General features: G+C 43.0%; 4 protein-coding genes across 7 annotated transcripts in view; all 4 read right to left on the reverse strand.

Moving 5' to 3' along the window:
• LOC143259377 (odorant receptor 10-like) overlaps positions 1-2,768 on the reverse strand; it is a 3,946-nt gene extending 1,178 nt beyond the window's left edge. The window contains exons 1-2 of the mRNA XM_076521152.1: positions 1,710-2,768; positions 566-904 (exon numbers count right to left, since the gene is read on the reverse strand). Coding sequence (XP_076377267.1) covers positions 566-904; positions 1,710-2,071 — 701 coding nt within the window. The 5' untranslated portion in view covers positions 2,072-2,768. The remainder of the gene's footprint in view (positions 1-565; positions 905-1,709) is intronic.
• Positions 1-6,117, reverse strand: part of LOC117223378 (uncharacterized) — a 25,233-nt gene extending 19,116 nt beyond the window's left edge. The window contains exons 1-4 of the mRNA XM_033475635.2: positions 5,771-6,117; positions 4,780-5,136; positions 4,033-4,237; positions 3,714-3,980 (exon numbers count right to left, since the gene is read on the reverse strand). Coding sequence (XP_033331526.2) covers positions 3,714-3,980; positions 4,033-4,237; positions 4,780-5,136; positions 5,771-6,117 — 1,176 coding nt within the window. The remainder of the gene's footprint in view (positions 1-3,713; positions 3,981-4,032; positions 4,238-4,779; positions 5,137-5,770) is intronic.
• Positions 6,118-7,096: 979 nt separating this feature from the next.
• On the reverse strand, positions 7,097-12,987 carry LOC117223388 (odorant receptor Or1-like). The gene is made up of 5 exons (XM_076521135.1): positions 12,130-12,987; positions 8,499-8,837; positions 8,132-8,336; positions 7,526-7,681; positions 7,097-7,456 (listed from the first exon to the last, which is right to left on the reverse strand). The coding sequence occupies exons 1-5, from the start codon at positions 12,489-12,491 to the stop codon at positions 7,400-7,402; spliced, it is 1,119 nt and encodes a 372-aa protein (XP_076377250.1). The 5' UTR covers positions 12,492-12,987; the 3' UTR covers positions 7,097-7,399.
• A 125-nt stretch (positions 12,988-13,112) lies between these two features.
• l(2)37Cb (DEAH-box helicase 16 lethal (2) 37Cb) lies at positions 13,113-18,125 on the reverse strand. 4 transcript variants are annotated; one of them, XM_033475632.2, is made up of 12 exons: positions 17,967-18,125; positions 17,524-17,717; positions 17,290-17,458; positions 16,986-17,227; positions 16,724-16,926; positions 16,208-16,503; positions 15,835-16,139; positions 15,432-15,589; positions 15,046-15,319; positions 14,333-14,874; positions 13,891-14,067; positions 13,113-13,490 (listed from the first exon to the last, which is right to left on the reverse strand). In XM_033475632.2, exons 2-12 carry the CDS (start codon positions 17,684-17,686, stop codon positions 13,359-13,361), a joined length of 2,661 nt encoding a protein of 886 aa, XP_033331523.1. In that variant the 5' UTR covers positions 17,687-17,717; positions 17,967-18,125; the 3' UTR covers positions 13,113-13,358. The 4 variants fall into 4 exon arrangements, with proteins under 4 accessions (XP_033331523.1, XP_033331522.1, XP_033331525.1 ...); XM_033475631.2 differs by having other exon boundaries at positions 17,938-18,115; XM_033475634.2 differs by having other exon boundaries at positions 17,984-18,111.
• Between the last annotated feature and the right edge of the window lie 303 nt (positions 18,126-18,428).

The raw sequence follows: 18,428 nt of genomic DNA on the forward strand, positions 1-18,428 counted from the left end.
ACGAGCAAATTCCTGAGGACGCCCGGTGAACGTACAACAATTATTTAAAGGGGCTCTCCTAATTATTATTCGCTTCTCTGGTGTTCTTAGGGATCTAGAGTGCATCTTTTAATATAATACAGCGACGATACGATCTGACAATACGCTTTCAGTAGAAAAAGCGTTAAATTTGTTCCTTATTTTTTATAAGACTCAAGTATAGTCCGCGCGCAACAAGAAAGCGCCTCTTACGTTCCCCCTCTTGTTAGCTGCCCCACTGCCGCAGCTAGTATCACATTCCCCCTCTTACTAGCTGCGGCAGTGGGGCAGCTAGTAAGAGGGGGAATGTAACACGCAAACGTGCCTTCTTGTCGCGCGAGGACTATATTGTACTCAAGCATGATAATTAGATTGCGGATTTTATGCATTTATGGCAAAAATTAGTAAATATAATTTAAAACAGCGAGAAGATTAAAAGATACTAAGAATATTAATGTTTCAATTTGCACTTGTTAAGGTGATTAAAGAATGCAATTGAGGCAGACAACTTTCAATGATCGGTGGTGGACGAAGGAGATGCACCAACGTGTAAATGCGGTCGTGCAAGTGGAGGCAACGCTTCAACGAGCAGCTCTTCTCTGTCGCGATCGTTTCCAGTCGATGCTTGAGGATCTCGAAGTGGCAGTATGTGTGGATCAGGAAGCCGTTGAACAGAGAATCGCTGGCGACCGTGATCAGCCCGGCGTAGAACAGTGCCACAACCTGGTGAATGTACGCAGCGGAGAAACGAACCGCAGTGGAGTAGTCGTACGGCAGCCACGCCCTGTACAGCAGCTTGTGCTTCCTGTAGCCGGTGAACAGGGACATCGCGCAAGTCGACACCACGTAACTGTTGATAGCGATCGTGTAGACAACCGCGTTCCTTCTGCGAACAATATTTGAGAACGCGACGCGATCATAAATAACGTAGCCCTTCGAGTCATTTTATTCGCATTGCGAATACTGTTCGCTTTGATACACCGTTTATACGAATTTTTCAATTTATATTATAAACATTTTTCTACCCTTGGGACTGTTTCGATTGTATCTGTATCTGTCATAATTCGAAAAACCTGACGGCAGAGCTAGATTCCAGAAAACAGAAATTTTATAGCTTCATTTCTCCACAGAAAGTCAGACTGTTTTTTGAAAAATCGTAACTCAAAGAGTATTACAGATAGAGACACGAAATCAACGACATTCTACGCGCGAAACTTCAAAGTTTAAGGAGAAAAATACGCGACGTGGCAGAACGGTTAAATTGCTGTGAACATAATTTTTTAGTATTGTAATTTAACGGTGAGTGGATGAGCTTGGTGCATGCTTGAAATTTTGTCCGAGTCCTCTGTTGCAGATTTTGTTACATTATCGTTTAACGACTAAGACAGATAATGGTAGATAATAACTAGAATTACCGCGGATTTTATGTATTTATGGCAAAAATCGGTAGATGTGATTTAAAACAGCGAAAAGATTGAAAGAAATCCCGACAACATGGGCGTATCAATGTGAACTTACTAAAATTATTAAAAGGAGAAAAAATAGCTTGCGATTGGCCCCCGTGTCTTGCGATTGATACATTTGTATTTCGCGTAAAGATCCGCGGTCTGGTTATTACTTATAATAACTAACTTATGATCTTCGCAGGTAATAATTAAAGCAGTCCGTAAGCGACTTGTCCGGAGACTTGCCTGGCCAATCTATCGTATCTCGTTCGAATCTCCTCCTCCTCGACGCTGGTGGGCGAGAACGGCTCCTTCTGGATCCTCTCGATCATGTTCCCAAGATGCCTGCGCGCCAGCAGCAGGTTGCTCATCTTCACGCAGATGCAGAGGACCGACAGCGTCACGTAGAAGTTGTCGGTGAAGTCGTCCTGAGTCTTGACGTTGATGAACAAGTCGCAGAACTGGGAGGCCGACAACAGGTGCAGAACGAGCCACACGAAGGCCGAATAGGTACAATAGAGGACCCTCTTGGACGAGGAGGTCCACGAATCGGGTATCCAACAACCACAAACGCCGAGAAGATTGCAGACGTACGTTAATCTCTCCATGCTAACTTCGTTCCCGCTTAATCCCTCTCTCTCTCTCTCTCCCTCTAACAACTACTTCGACTACCGGCGGTGTGAACGCAACAGCGAGGTCGAAACTACGGCGAAGTATCGCGATTAGAGCGATCTACCCCCGGCGAGACCTGAAGCCGAAGAGATCCCGGAGCCGCGGGCCCCGTCCTCGACCATAGAATATCGACATTTTTATTCCTCCCCGCGGCTTCTCCGTTCCGTCGGGCTATGTCATTACCGTAATTACCCGGAACGCAACGTTCGCAGGTCGTCGTTCCCTCTCGTAATTCCCTTCTCGTTCACTTTGCACGGCTAACCGCCGTAACTCGTCGCGCGCGCTCGAATATGCAAGATAAATATTTAGGGGAGGACAAGCGTCGCCGTCGATTTTCCCCGTAATCGAGACGGTATCGCCGGAGAAACAAAAACACGCCAATGAAAAGGAATTCTAGAATACTAGAAGTGCATTTATTCGGTAACTTCGATGCATCTTTGCAACGCTAACGCACTAACGATTATTTCGCCGAAAGGGCGAAGAGATCGACGAAACAAGCTCGTCTTTCACCCGACGATCTCGTAGATCTCTTCTTCTGGTAAGTTTGCTACAGTCTTCGGCGCCTTCTTTCTCTTCGAGGACGATCCAGAGATCGTGCGAACAGGTCCAGCGATCGTTTCTCTACGACGGACGTTGCACCGATTACTGGAGCACGTTGTACACCGAATAAGAGGTCTTTAATATCTGCAAAGCAATTCGATAAGTTCGCGTGAAATTATCGCGTCGTTGACTTTTTTTTTAAATGCTTAGAGCGAGACAAAGGAAGCTTTGGACATTTTTCTGGCAGCTTCGATGTCCTGCTTTTTGTTGGAAAAATACCGAATCGAGTGCTTTTTCGATATCCTTATGAACAACTTTTCGTGCGATCTATAGTTCTCGATTCGAGAAATCGAAGCTCTTGTCCGCGTCACGGATCGTCGAAAATAACGATCGCTCTTCGAAGAATCTTTTCGAAACAGAAATGAATTTCTCACACGAATTGTCCAGCTCTCTGATATTTGAATTTGCAATTGTATAAAAGTGTGTGTGTTTCACGTGTGATAAATCCGACTCGATCCATGTGCGACGCTGTTTACAGTAATTTCTCCCGGAAATGCCAAATTTCGGGTTGCTGCGAATTTTCTTCTGCCTCCGAATTGCCTTCGAATCGTGGCAAAAAATTAGAAAGCGTTGCTATGAATTCATATTAACACTTCGACGGCCGCGCAAGAAACCTCAATTATTTCATAAAATCGAAGTATTACATACAATTAAATGAAAATTTCGAAGCAAAGTTGTATACGACATCGATTACTTTTTAAACATTCTTATCACTTGCGAATCTTCATCAAATTAATCACGTTAAGATTATTATTATAAGGCTGCCTACTTTTTTACCGATTGTCTCGAGTTTCTATAAAAACGAGCCGCGAGGCCCGAAGAATCGCGACTTAGTATTCTCGGATCTGCCGGTTTCAATTCCGATCTCCGAACATTTCTGGAAAAGATTACTGTACCGCGAAAATCGGCAAGAACAACCAACGTTCTCATCGTACTCTGTAAGAACTTCACGGAGCATAAATCGAATAAAATACTGACGGACATATATGATTGCAGGTTCAACGTTGCGACGTGGATGCCGTTGAACTCGATGGGCACCATGGAGCGGCACATCATCATCAAAATCATTTTCTTCTGGATCTTGTCGAGCTCCGTCCAGTTCATACCTTGGACTACGTCAGAGATTTCGATGCTCTGGCAGATCGAAGAATACATTAGCTCGGCCGGCACGGAAATCGTCGTTTTCTCGTATAGAACTTTAGACGGAACAGTGAATCGTTCTGAGAAAATACCTACGCTTAAAGCCTAGTATTATAACGAGATCGGATCGTAAGGGCTTGTAATAGCAATTGCGAACCTTCAGCTTCACTTCGTTCCCGTACCAGCAGTAGATGAATATCTGGGACATGATGCTGGCACTGTACGTGATCAACACCGGCAATTTCGAGCCCAGGTCTATAGATTGCGTCAGTCTGTAGAGGTTGAAGCACACGACCACCCCGCTCGCCAGGAATTGCAACGAGATTACCATTCTGAACTGTTCGTTCAGCTCTCTGGCGTATCTGCAAGCATTTTTCGGGACGATCGATTTCCTGTTTCGTCGCGCAATCTGTTAGACGGTTCGTCTCTTCCCGAACTATTTCGCGGTCGGCTTTTTGGACAGAAAGACGCGCTAAAAAGGCGCTAACCAGAAGGATTTACCACAGAAAGCGACGAATACGCTCCGTAAGAATGATAACACTGAATTTACAGTAATTTCTCCCGGAAATGCCAAATTTCGGGTTGCTGTGAATTTTCCTGTGCTAGTCTTACGCCTGCGTAATTTATTTAAGATATATCTTAAATTTCCTTTGCATCTTAAAACGCTGTGCTTTAGCGCAAAAATAATACTGTTAAAAAAGAATATTCTAAAGCCATGGATTTTAATAGTTCAAATGAGGGTAGAGAACTTGTGTTGCAATATGGGGTGCGCCTCGCGCCGAGTTCAAGTACAATGGACGGCGGTTACAACAATGTGCCGCGGGTCTTTCGATTCAAAAGCCGAGCTACCGTTTATTGCATCGAGGGGAGGATATATATTATAGAACAAACGTTCGGAACAAACCGGCAGAGCCTGTCGTGGCAACGAATGCACGATTTCACTGCCCCGATCTCGCCCCTCTTGATCCCGTTCAGACGACGTCCAAGGATCTCGAACTGGCTGCACATGTGGACAATTAATCCGCAGAACAGAGCATCGCATGCTACGTGACCCATGGCGCCATATTGCAGCGCCAGGCTCTGCTGAATGACAGTCGGAAGGTACAGGCCGACGGTTGAGTAATTGTAAGGCGACCATGCCCTGAACACCAGCGGCCATTTCTCGGACTTGAAGAAGACCGCCGTTGAAAAAGTGCTGCAGGTCACTGTCAGCAGAGTCGTGTACAGGATCGTGTTCGTGCTGTGGAACAATATTTCTCTGCTAGAAAAATGTCTCAAAGTTATTTGAGATGTATAGAAAACTCTCTCCAATTGTTTCTCAGCTTGTGAACAAAAATGGAGAATTTTGGAAGAGGAAATACGATTAATATTCCAGCCTCGCGGCTCGTTTTTATGGTCGTTGACAATCGGTGATTATTTTTATAGTTATTTGTATATTTATATTGTGTTATATTATTATTTATATTTATATTTTTATAGTTACCCATTGTCAAGAGATTGTCCATGCATTAAAATTGCTTGCGTTAAATATTAATTTGGTGTCGTTTACCCTCGTTGCAGTACGTTAGTGTATGAAGTCTATCATGCAATAAGAGATTACCATAGTTATTCGTGACCGATATAATTATTCATCGTGAATAAAAATATCTACAATGAACAGAAATAAAATTTGCGATATAAGCTCGTAGTAGTACAGAAAGCTACAGTTGCTAAACAATAGAATGTTACCTTTTAATTTGAAGCCCTTTGACGTAAACCTTCGATATATAAATATAATATAAAACAAATTTAGAATTGCTAAATAAATCTTCTCTTCCCAAATTGTCCATTATCGCGCACAATCCGAGCGTCGATTAGGTAGAATTTACTGTATACTTAATTTCAGGGGGACTCACTGCATGGCCTTGTCGAATCTGGACCTAACGTCGTCCTCTTCCTGGTTCCGGGGCGCGAAGGGCTCCTCGTCGAAGGTGTTCAGCAGGCCGGCGATGTTCTTCCGGCACAGCAGCATGTTCAATATCTTCTGGCAGCCGACCAGCATCGACACGAATATGTAGAGGTTGTCCGCGAACTCGTCCTGCGTCTCCACGTACAGCAATATGTCCATGAACTCGCAGAACGTGACCCAAAGGACCATCGAGATTATGATCACCGTGTAGGCTTGATAGAGGACCGTTTTCGTGGGCGAGCTCCACGATTCCGGTTGCCAACAGCCGCACACGGTCAGAGTTATGGTGACCATTTTCAAGATACGCATATCTCTTTCGCGAGCCTCTTTCTTCCCGTCGATGCTCGATCGAGCACGTTAAAAGGATTCCATCGCGAACGGTGCCGCGCGATTTTTACGGATCGGAAGTTTCGTTTAAGAGAAACGGCGAAATATTTCGTCGTCGATCTATTCTAGAAATCGTGCTCCCGATGCGCCGCGATCGAGAAATACGAAAAAGTTGCGACTCGGTGCGCAGCGGACGACTATAGTGCCTCGATTTTCCTCGCGCAGGCCGTCGTCGGACACGCGTCCGTCGCCCGAAGGGTTGCCTCGTCCGCGGGACAACCCCCTGCACGGGCTATACAATTAGCGTAATACCCCGGAACACGACCGAGCGACTCGCGCGGTTACATTTTTATAAATAAGCCCCTTGGGGTTCTACAATTCCTTTTGTCCCGAGCGCCGCGTCGTTATCCTTCCCGTAATTTCGCGGGGGAATTGTAGACAACTTCTCTGAAATATGAACGAACCGAGCGCCGAGGTAACGTCGTCGTTTAATAGCCAAGAGCATCGTCGGTTTTTCAAACAACTTCCAGCAGCGTCCTCGAAGATTTTCCAGTGCAAAACCGCTGAACCGAGCAACCCACTTGCGGTAGGATCGTTCTCGTCGCAGTGGTAAACGTTTTTGCACGTTTCGGTGGGAAATACGGGAAATTCTCGCCAATTGTCGCTCAACGTGTCAGCAGAAATGGACAATTTGGTAAGAGAAGGCACGCTTGTATTGAGCTTGCTGCTTTTTATAATTATTGACAATCGGTAACTATAGAAATCATATAAATATAAATAATATACAAATAATATATATAATAATATAACATAATATAAATATAAAAATAACTGTAAAAATGATTACCGAAATAACGTAAAAATAATTACATGTTGAGCGACGGTTGGGGAGAATTTACTGCATTAGGTCGAGCCATAAAGAGATTCCGATTAATCGCCGGGGCAAACGAGCTTTTGCTGCCACTAAATAGATAAGGGCTGAAAATAAATAGAATAAAGAAGATCATAAAGAAAATAAACTTAAAAAAGAAAGCAAACTAAAAATGTCTGATTGCTTTCTTTAACTAAATAATTGTTTCTTTAACTAAAAATGTCTGATAAAGTAACGGAAGTTATTTATGACTCGACCTACAAAATTGTGCGCATCCTACAGTGAACCATCGCAAATGTGAATCATTCGTGCAAGATTCTTCGTCTACCGTTTCTAACGTTCGCTTTAAGCGTTCTCTAGAGCCCGCGATTCCCTCGGCTACAAATCCTCGTTTCTCTGAAGCAGGTTGTACGTCGAGTACGACATCCTCAAGATCTGAAACGAACGGAACGTTATCACCGGCAGGCATCGTCGAATCGGAAACGGTTCGAACGTCCGACTAACGCTGACGAAAGTGCCCAGGTCCATCGTGAACACGTACACGCTGGTCAGCTCGATCGGATTCGTCGCTCTTCTCATGATCATGATCAGACTTCGCTTCGTGCTGTTGTCCAGATTTATCCAATCGATCTCGAAGATCGCGTCCGCCATCTCGACGCTCTGTTCTCGCGTCGGAAAATATTCACAGGGTTGAGACATGCAACGGATTATAGTAAATTCTACCTAATTGTCGCTCAGATTGTGCACAAAAATCGACAATTTGGGAGGGGGAGATACAATTGTTCGAGCCTTGCGGCTCCTTTTTATAGTCGTTGACAATCGGTAATTATTTTTATAGTTATCTTTATATTTATATTATATTATTATGTGTATATATTATTTATATATTATTTATATTATATTATATTACTATATCTATATATTATTTACATTATATTATTATATATATTATCTATATTATATTACATTATTTTGTATATACTATTTATATTTATTTTATTTTTATAGTTACCGATTGTCAGCAACTATAAAGGCAAGAATAATCGTATCTCCTGTTCCCAAATTGTCCATTTTTGTTTCCAAGCATCAATTAGGGAGAATTTACTGTACCTTCAGCTTGAGCGCGTTCCCGTACCAACAGTAAAAGAATATCTGCGTCATCATGCAGACCATGTACAACACGAACTGCAGGTACCTCAAGCTCATCAGCGGCGTGTTCGTCAACTGATAGAGAATAAAGCACACTACCAAGGTGCTCGCCAGAAGCTGAATGCCGATCATCGCTTGGAACTTCTCCTGCATCGTCAACGAGTATCTATGTCGAAAGAATTGTTTCGGTTCGTTGGTTTCGAATCGCGCTTTGTTTTCGGGGGGATTTTGATCTTGCGACGGCGGACACCTCTGGGTTCAAATGGACCCGGCGCCCGCCGTCCGAGGGTTAATCGAGAGGATTGCTCGGATATCTTTGGAAACGGACCTGTACAAGTACTTGTGGAATTTCACGATCGGTCCGATATCCGGTCTATCCTGTGTCGGCAGTTCTTTCAACCTGTGCTGCAGAATTGCTTGTTGGCTGCAGGCATGAACGCACAGTCCGCAGAATATAGTGTCGCCAGCGACGTTCAAGATGGACGTGGCGATCAGGCTTACAAGTTGGTGGACGTACGCGACGTAGTACAGCTGCCCCGAAGAGTGATTGAACGGCAGCCAAACGTTGTACGCGAGTTTCTTGTGCCGGAAATCGGTGAGTAATGAGGAGATAATCATGCAGAGGACAGTGATCTCCACCAAAGCTGCATAATATATTGTGACCGACCTGTAAACTGTTTCTGAGTATGTTTGTTTGTTTGTGTATAATTTGTTTGAGATTGTTTAAGGCTTTCGGAGACAGGGCTCTTCAATGCGAAACAGTAAATTGTCGTATTTTTATTTTAATTTGTTGCCTTACAGATTAACAGACCTCTACAGGAAACTTTCTAAAGGAGATTCAGCAATATCATCTTGTTACTGCGTTTAAGTACGATTAATTTATTGACTACGAATAAACAATAATTTGATAAATTTACAGACGACAATAAATAACGAAACTTCCTTAAAAATCTACCACCCCCTTCGTCTGTATTTCCTTCTTATTCAATCCAATAGTAACAGATACTCTGCATTTCGAATTTTGCAATTTCTATTTGTTAAATAAATCCAAGAAGGCGTGTACAAGGTAAATATTTCGCCGTATATAGGACTTTGAATTCCGGTTTTTATGCTACCGTAAAATAGAAATGAAAAATTGTAAAATGATTTTCTTGAGCTTCTTAGAAGAAAAGGTATTATTTTTCGAAACAATGGTGACTGTGAAAAAGCCCGCAGTAGTTAAACAATTAATAAATAAAAGCACGAATGAAAGCGCCGATATATGGGAAATACATGGAACGGAAACAATAAATATGGCAAACTGGAAGTGAGAAAACAATATTCCAAAGTCACAGCAATGTTCAGGAGAGTTTTCTGCACCGACATAATGCAAACAGTTTCGATAAAAGTTGCTCAATTATTAAATAATTCAGAAAATGTAGGATAGTAGGAAAATAGGAAACTGAAAATTAAAAGAAATTCAATAACTCGAGAACCCGTGACTCACACTTGACGTTCTTGGTCTCAAAATACTCGCAGTGATCTAATCTATCGAATGTATATCTTGGAATTGCCAAATTTCTTATAATTACGGTTTTTCAAAAATAATCATTTTATGGACCGTGGCTCACTAGCGCCGCCTCGCGGTAGAACTGCCGAACTAACATTCGTATATGGACAGATATCAAGGGTATATAGAAACGTAAAATACGTCAAATTTCGAACAATATCGACCACTGCAAAGGCACAGGGATGTTCAGCGAAGTCTTCCGAATCGAACAATGTGTAATAGTTAATTAATTAATAAAGGAAAATGCCTGAGGAATACATCGATTGGGAAAAACATAATATACGGTATAATTCGATCCAAAACAATTTATTATATGTCATAGGATTGTTCAGGAGAATTTTCTGCATCGATATAATGTATAAGGTTTCAATAAAAGTAGCCCAATAATTAAATAATTAATAAAATAGTAGAAATGTCGCGAAAAAGTGAATGGTGACACCATCTAGCGGTGAACATAGGAAACTCTGAATTAGAAAACATTAAATAACTAGGGAATCCATGACTAAAACTTGTCGTTCTTGATCTCAAAATACTCGCAGTGATCTAATCTATCGAATGTATATCTTGGAATTGCCAAATTTCTTATAATTACGGTTTTTCAAAAATAATCATTTTATGGACCGTGGCTCACTAGCGCCGCCTCGCGGTAGAACTGCCGTACTAACATACGTATATGTGCAGGTATCAAGGGTATATAGAAACGTAGAATACGTCAAATTTGGAGCAAAATCAACCACTGCAAAGGCATAGGGATGTTCTGCGAAGTCTTCTGAATCGATGCATGGGAAATAGTTAATTAATTAATAAAGAAAAGCGCCTGTATGTATGCGGAATACATGGATTGGGAAAAACATAATATGCGATATATCTCGAGCAAAAACAATATATTATATGCCATACGAATGTTCAGGAGCATTTTCTGCATCGATATAATGCATACAGTTTCGATAAAAGTATTTTACGTTCCTACATACCCTTGAAATCTGTCCATATACGAATGTTAGTTCGGCAGTCCTACCGCGAGGCGGCGCTAGTGAGCCTTGGTCCATAAAATAATTATTTTTAAAAATCCGTAATTATAAGAAATTATGCAATTCCAAGATATACGTTCGATAGATTAGATCACTGCGAGTATTTTAAGATCAAGAACGACAAGTTTAAGTCATGGATTCCCTAGTTATTTAATGTTTTCTAATTCAGAGTTTCCTATGTTCACCGCTAGATGGCGCCACCATTCACTTTTTCGCGATATTTCTACTATTTTATTAATTATTTAATTATTGGGCTACTTTTATTGAAACCTTATGCATTATATCGATGCAGAAAATTCTCCTGAACATTCCTATGGCATATAATAAATTGTTTTTGCTCGAATTATACCGTATATTATGTTTTTCCCAATCGATGTATTCCTCAGGCATTTTCCGTTATTAATTAATTAACTATTACACATGGATCGATTCAGAAGACTTCGCTGAACAACCCTGTGCCTTTGCAGTGGTTGATATTGTTCGAAATTTGACGTATTTTACGTTTCTATATGCCCTTGATATCTGTCCATATACGAATGTTAGTTCGGCAGTTCTACCGCGAGGCGGCGCTAGTGAGCCATGGTCCATAAAATGATTATTTTTGAAAAACCGTAATTATAAGAAATTTGGCAATTCCAAGATATACATTCGATAGATTAGATCACTGCGAGTATTTTAAGATCAAGAACGACAAGTTTGAGTCACGGGTTCTCGAGTTATTGAATTTCTTCTAATTTTCAGTTTCCTATTTTCCTACTATTCTACATTTTTTGAATTATTCAATAATTGAGCTAATTTATTCAAAGCTTTTTGTTTGTTATCGATGCAGGAGAATCTCCTGAACAAGCTTATGTAAAAATGTATTATTTATTCTATGAATATATGCCATATTTTGTCTTTTCCATCTGATATATTTCCTACATACTTTTGCTTTTATTCGGACTTCTGATTATTAATTATTTAAATTACTTTGGAATTTGGTCGGGTATCGTTGCATGAAATCGTTGCAGGAGAATCTCATGTACATCCCTGTGTCCCTAAAATATTCATTTTTGCTTTAAATATGATATTTTTTCTGCATTTCCCAGATCATGTATTTCTCATGCTTTGTCCGGTAGTATTTTGTTAAGTATTTAATTATTACACGATTTTATTGTTTAGTTTTGTTTAATACCGATGTAGATGTTTCGCAAGGATATCCCTGTGCTCAAAAAATATTCTTTTCGTATCAAGAAATGTTTCAGAAGGCTTAAGAAGTCATATTAATATATTCCACACCCCTCTTCTTTCTTTCTTCCACTCATTATTTAATTTTATTTAAGATGAACCCCTACTATTCGAGCAGTAATATTTTAATTAAAAAAAAAAAATGTATTTACCCAATTTTACGATCGTAGTCTCGCTGAATAGCCATCTCCTCCCGATTTCTTGGCTCGCAGGGCCGAGTCCGCAGTTTCTCGCACAAGATCTTAATATTCTCATGATTCAGTAGTACCACGATCAACTTGAAACAGGCCAGAATGTTCGCGATGAACATGTAGAAGCTGTCGCTGAGATCATCCGTAGTCTGCACGTTCCACAACGCGTTTAGAAGTTGCGATAAACAGAAACTGTGCAACAAAAGGAACACAAAGACCGTGTAGAAAGCATACAAAATCCTTTTGCCGGTCGTGGTCCACGGTGACGGTCGCCAACACCCTCCGATCGTTAATAACTTGAACGCGGGTTGCAAAATAATCATCTTCCACTCGGTCTAATTAATTGTATGCAATTAAATTCGATCCTAAAACAGCGCGTTGCGTATTTCGTTAAACAAAAGTCGTCCCGGAACGTTCATAACGTCTCATGATTTCCCGACAGATGATATACTCTTTTCAGTATCCGTTCGTTCACTGCCTCGAGCAGTATTTTTGACATTTCCCGACGATCTATACGCTCGGAAAATGATTTGCCGAGGACGCTGTCCGCATCTACCTCCCCTATGCACGCAGCGTATCATTACACTAATATTGTGTTCCGATGTGACTATAATAAAAATCCTGTTCTCGTGAATTTTCCTCTTGACAGACCGTTACGACGACGACGACAACGACGACGACGACTACCAACGTTTTATTCATTTAGTGGGTGTTCCGACGTCGCGTCGTTCTCGGGGGATGACTATTTAATATCCAGGCTCTATTAAATATTAAAATCACTGCAGAAGCAAGAATTCCCTTTTCGCTGAAGGGGATCTCTCTTCTTTCGAGAAATTTACGTTGCAACATTCTAGGAAAGCGCAAAAACACGTATCATGAGCGTTTCCATCGTACGAATGCTAGAAGAGGGTTTTCAAAGAAAAACAACACGATACGGTGATTTGAAAAAAAGGAAAGAACAAATGCTCCGAGGTTCGATTGATTCGTGCATCACAAACGAGGATATCTTACAGGTATCGTATTGTTACAAAGCGCGGTTCGATGTATAAACGTCTTTAAATACTTACAAAGTGTTTATCGCTACGCTTTGGAGTAGTCTCCTTCGAAAAATAATGTTGCGAGAGTTTCTATACAATGTGTTTCGTACAAGTTTTATAAATCGTAAAAACTTCACTCTGGTCCCGGTCTGCTTAATTGGTTCCGTCCGGTCTCGATCGGCCGGCCACTTTCGGCATCTTCTTGTTCGTCGAGTCCTCGAGCTCCTTCGGCTTGTAATAGTGCGGCGCGACTTCCAGCAGCCATTTGCTCTCGATCTCGGTCACCTGCGACAAACAAATATCGTTCGGTCGATTCGTCGCTCACCTGGGAATTCACCCCTTGATATACAATGACGAGTTGGGATCGTTATTTTATTTCGCGTGCCACCGTAACTTTCACGACTCTAACTCGTCGAGAGCTGTTTTCGGCGGACGCCTTGCAATATATTTTAAAATGTTTAAAATGTTCGAGATGCCTCGCCTTCTCGACAGTACCGATAACAAAGTTGCATCCACAAACCAGAAATCCCAATTTCAAAATAAAATACTCTCTTTCTCAACTTGCACTGTAACTGTTCAGTTGAGTCAAAGTTAAATTGTATTTATCGGACGTATGAAATTTGTATGTTTTATTTATACGTCAAGGGGTTAACCATCGTCGAAATCGTATCGAGAGCGGCGATACCTGTCGCATGAACTCTTTGGTAGTGAAAACCAGCTCGTGGTAGAGCAACCATCGTGGAAGCTCTTGGAAAAGCGAGCTGTTAGGGTGAATGGACACCGTTTGATTGTGTTTCGCGGTTTTGTAGTGACCGCCCTTGGACAATCGCGCCACATGGTAGAAGTATCCCGCTGTTATGGCCTGTAATTCGATCGGATTATAGAATTAAAATTGGCCCGCGCGAACCAGATACAGTAAATTCTTCCTAATTGACGCTTCGAAACGAAAATGGACAATTTGGGAAGAGGAGGTGCGATTCATCGAACCTCGCGGCTCGGTAACCATAAAAACAAGCCGCGAGACTCGAATAATCGTATCTCCTCTTCCCGAATTGTCCACTTTCGTTTCCAAGCTGAGCGTCAATTAGGGAGACTTTACCGTGTATCGTAAGACACCGATTAATCACCTTCCTGATGTTCACAGTCTCGGTGATGCCAGAAACAAGCTCCATCTCGACTCTCTGCATAAGTCCGACGAGCTGTTCCCTGACGTCCCTGGCCCTCTTCATCGATCTGTGCTGAATGAAGTTCTCGTAGCACCAATGCGTACTGAAATCGCTCTGCTGCCACTGATTGTAAACGTTCAACAGAGTCAGATGATCGCCGCCAGGCACGTGGAAGTTCTTCCGTGCAGTGTCCGCGTGAATGATCTTGTCCTTGGGCCTGTAGAAAATGGCCCCGTTCACCGACAGCATGGCGGCTATGGTCGCAACCTCTTCCGAGCAGCGATACTGTTCGCTGGCCAGCAGCATCTTCGCCATCATCGGGTCGAGTGGAAATTCTGCCATTCTTCGGCCCAACTTCGTCAATTCACCGCGATGATTCAACGCGCCCAAAGCGTACAGCTGTTCCAGGGCCAGCACCAGTGTTTCATGGGGTGGCGGGTCCAGGAAATCGAAGTGCACGAGGTCGTTTATGCCCAACGCCTTCAACGTCAGCACAGCGTTGCCTGCAAGTGCAAACGGGGGATCCTGTTACATTTGGAAATTACATTCGTCGTGCCGCGAATGCTTTCAATGATCGTTACGAACGCAACGCAACTGTAACGCGTAAAAATGTAGAACGAAGACGGCGAGGAAGATCGCGAGTGGACATCAGTGGAAAATTGCGAAGAACGTACCTAGATTGATCCTCTGAATCTCGGGCACGGTGTTGTCTTCCAGCTCGTGCTGGTACGCCCACGCTGTGTACAACCGGAAGCACTTTCCTGGAGCGACTCTTCCTGCTCTGCCGGCCCTCTGATTCGCCGAGGCTTTGCTGATCGGGACGACCATCAAGCTTTCCATTCCGGTACGGGAGTTGAAGTTGTTCTGCTTCGCGAAACCCGGGTCTATCACGTACACTATGTTGTCTATTGTCAGGGATGTCTCAGCTATGTTTGTGGCCAGCACCACCTGCAAGTTAGAGGATGCAATGGGGACCTTCGGACCCTAAAGCTCTCTTTCGGGAAATTATGCTCTGGAGATTTGATCCGAGGAAGCAGGGTCAGCAAAGTCTTGTTCGTACCTTTCTGGCACCGGGAGGGGTGGGCTGGAATATCTTCGCTTGCATGTCGCTCGGGAGGTTCGCGTAGACTGGCAGGATCAAAAGCTCCCCTAATTTCGAGCCCAGTCGCCTCACTCGCTCCTGCAACATCTCCTGGCAGGTCTCAATTTCGTCTTGACCTGGAAGGAAGCGATTTAACGAATTTCTTCACGTTCGTACACGGTAGCACCTATCAGCCATTGCTAGATTCGGTGTCAAACGCGTAAAAAAATGTGACTCTATCTGAAAACAGCTGCCACGGAATCCTCGAAAGCGAGCGCCGTTAAAGGGTTATTATTTATCTTCTCGTCTCATGCATATCGATTCGAAAGAACAAGCGAAGCTGAAAAATGAGAAGTCAGGGTTAATTATCGGTATCACCAACCGGTCAAGAACACGAGTACGTCTCCGTGAGGCTGCGTAGCGTGAATCTGCAGAATGGAAACGACGGAGGCGTCGATGTAATCGGCCTCAGGCGCTTTCGTGTAATAAATGTCGACCGGAAATCGGCGTCCAGGGATTCGGAAGATGGGGGCATCGTCGAAGAACTCGCTGAACTTCGTCGCATCCAGGGTGGCCGACGAGATCAGCAGTTTCAGGTCCGGTCGAAACCTGGTGATGTCTTTCACCAGACCAAATAGTATGTCTGTGTGCAGGGTACGCTCGTGAGCCTCGTCGATGATCATGACGCTGCAGAGAATATTTTTCGTTGCTTGTTAGATGTTCGAGCGACCTTGAGGTCTTCATCGTCGTTATACCTGTAAGAGGCCAAGTCTGGTTCGCTCAGGAATTCCCTGTGCAAGGTACCATCGGTCATGTACTTGATCCGTGTGCGATGGGAGGTGCAGTCTTCGAACCGAATCGCATAGCCCACCTCGTTCCCCAACTTCACCGCCATTTCGTGGGCAACTCTCGCTGCCACCGACATGGCGGCCACTCTTCTGGGTTGCGTGCACCCTATGATCTTATTGTCTTCGGCAAATCCGGCCTCGTACAGGTACTGCGGGATCTGAGTGGTTTTTCCCGACCCAGTTTCACCCTCTATTATCAGAACCTGAAATGAAATTTCACGTTATTGAGCTAGCTGCATCTAAAGTTGCGATTGAGCTGTAATCTTTATGCATTTGTAGCGTGTGCGAGGTTGTACAACAGGGAGCAGCCAAGAACGATGGTATATTTATTTTATTTCGATCGAACGAAGTTTCGGAAGCGATTAAGACAGTTCGTAAAATCAGAATTTGCATAAAGATCCAAAGTGAAGCCATCGGGAGTACTTGGTGGTCCTTGATGGCCTGGATCAGATCGTTCTTGAAGGGGTAGATCGGCAGACTCTTCTTTGTCTCTTGTATCGTCTGCAAGGCTTTCACTTGCGGTGGCGGACTCTCCTCTCGTCTCCGATCTTTTTCGCTGCCGGGCATTCGCAGTGCCTGGACGAATTCGACCTCGTCCTCCAGAAGAAGATCATAGTCTTGCTGAGCTGTAGAAATAAGAATTATTTTAACCGGTGGATACGAAGAAAGTATTTCGAAATTATACCTTTTCTGTCTTTGGCACCGAAGCGGAAGACTGCCGAGGACATCTGATCCGATTCCCACTTGCTCTGTTCAGACTGTGGTGGCTCGTTGTCCTGCACTTCGTGCTCCGGCTCAACCTTGCCCTTCTCCAAGGGCATGTGGTACCTCTGCACCCTCTCGAGCTCCCTGGCTTTCTCATGTTCCTTCGCTAATTGGAGCAACTGCTTCTTGTGCTCTCTCTCCCTCTTTTCCCGGTCTGTTAATCTAATTATAAGAAAACCCTTGTTAGTACAGCATAGATTACAGAAGTAGCGAAGGAAAATTACATTTGCTCTTCGAAGAGGTATTCATCATCGATGATATCAGCCTCCAGCTCCGCTACTTTGTCTTCCTTACGCTTCTCCAGATATTTTCTACGAGATTCTACTCTGAGCTTTGGTACCAGCTTCTCCCTCATGTCTGTTTCCATTATTTTGAGCCTCTTGGCTGCCTCGGCTGCGAGAGAATCATGGTCAGCAAAGTGTGATTTACGTTACGGTGTGAGGAAATGTTCAATTTACCTGCTCCCGAGCCAGCTGGCATGGCAACCTTCCGTACTCTGGTCTCATCCTTCGCTTTGAGTCTATTCGCGAATTCATCCCTCTCTTTGATATCTTTCTTGCGTCTCTCCTCTTCGCTGTCGCTATCCTCGCTCGAGGATTCCTTCCTTCTGTATTTACTCATGTTGTTGTCAGTGGAGGGTATAGGTTAGGTTCTATTTTTCACAGAAAAAGCACAGAATACAGTAAAATTTATAGAAAATTAATCGTTCAGTTTACGGAGAAAAGCACGGTGCATCGTGTCTCCGCCTCGAATAAAATGCGAGCGGTCTCAGTCATGGATAAAATTCGGATAAAAACAGAGGAGAATGGGTCAGATTAGGTTAGTTTATCGTAACCTTTCTCGAATTGGAGTGAAAACAGTTAGAACAATACTTTTTAAATTGCTGTATAATTGTATTTACAACGTAGAATACGAAACTGCAATGAATTCCCATGAAAAATGAACGGAAACAACTTTCTTTAGCGATAAAAACAAAACTGCTTCGATTTCAGAATTGAATGGACCCCGGCCACGTGACACGCAAACGGAGTTGCCAGGCAACGTGCGTAAAGCGGCATAAGATCAAACAAAAATGCACGAGATTATTCAATAAGACTCTACGTCATGCTGCTCCGTTTATCTTCGTTCCGCTTTATCTATTAAATCACAGAACTTTTTACGCCAATATCGGTTTCTCTGGGTGATTCCTGCAGCCGGAATATCAAATAAAGATGCAGCACTTAAAGAACCGATTTAGTCTCACCCCTTAGAGATTCCTATACTCGTTTAATATTTTCTTTTCTTTTACTGGTTTTCAGCAGAAATGTCCTAGATAAAAAATGTAAGTGAAATAAATTGACCAAGGGATGATTTTATGATGGCT

Source organism: Megalopta genalis, chromosome 4 (genome assembly GCF_051020955.1).
Source record: "Megalopta genalis isolate 19385.01 chromosome 4, iyMegGena1_principal, whole genome shotgun sequence".
Lineage (NCBI taxonomy): Eukaryota > Metazoa > Arthropoda > Insecta > Hymenoptera > Halictidae > Megalopta > Megalopta genalis.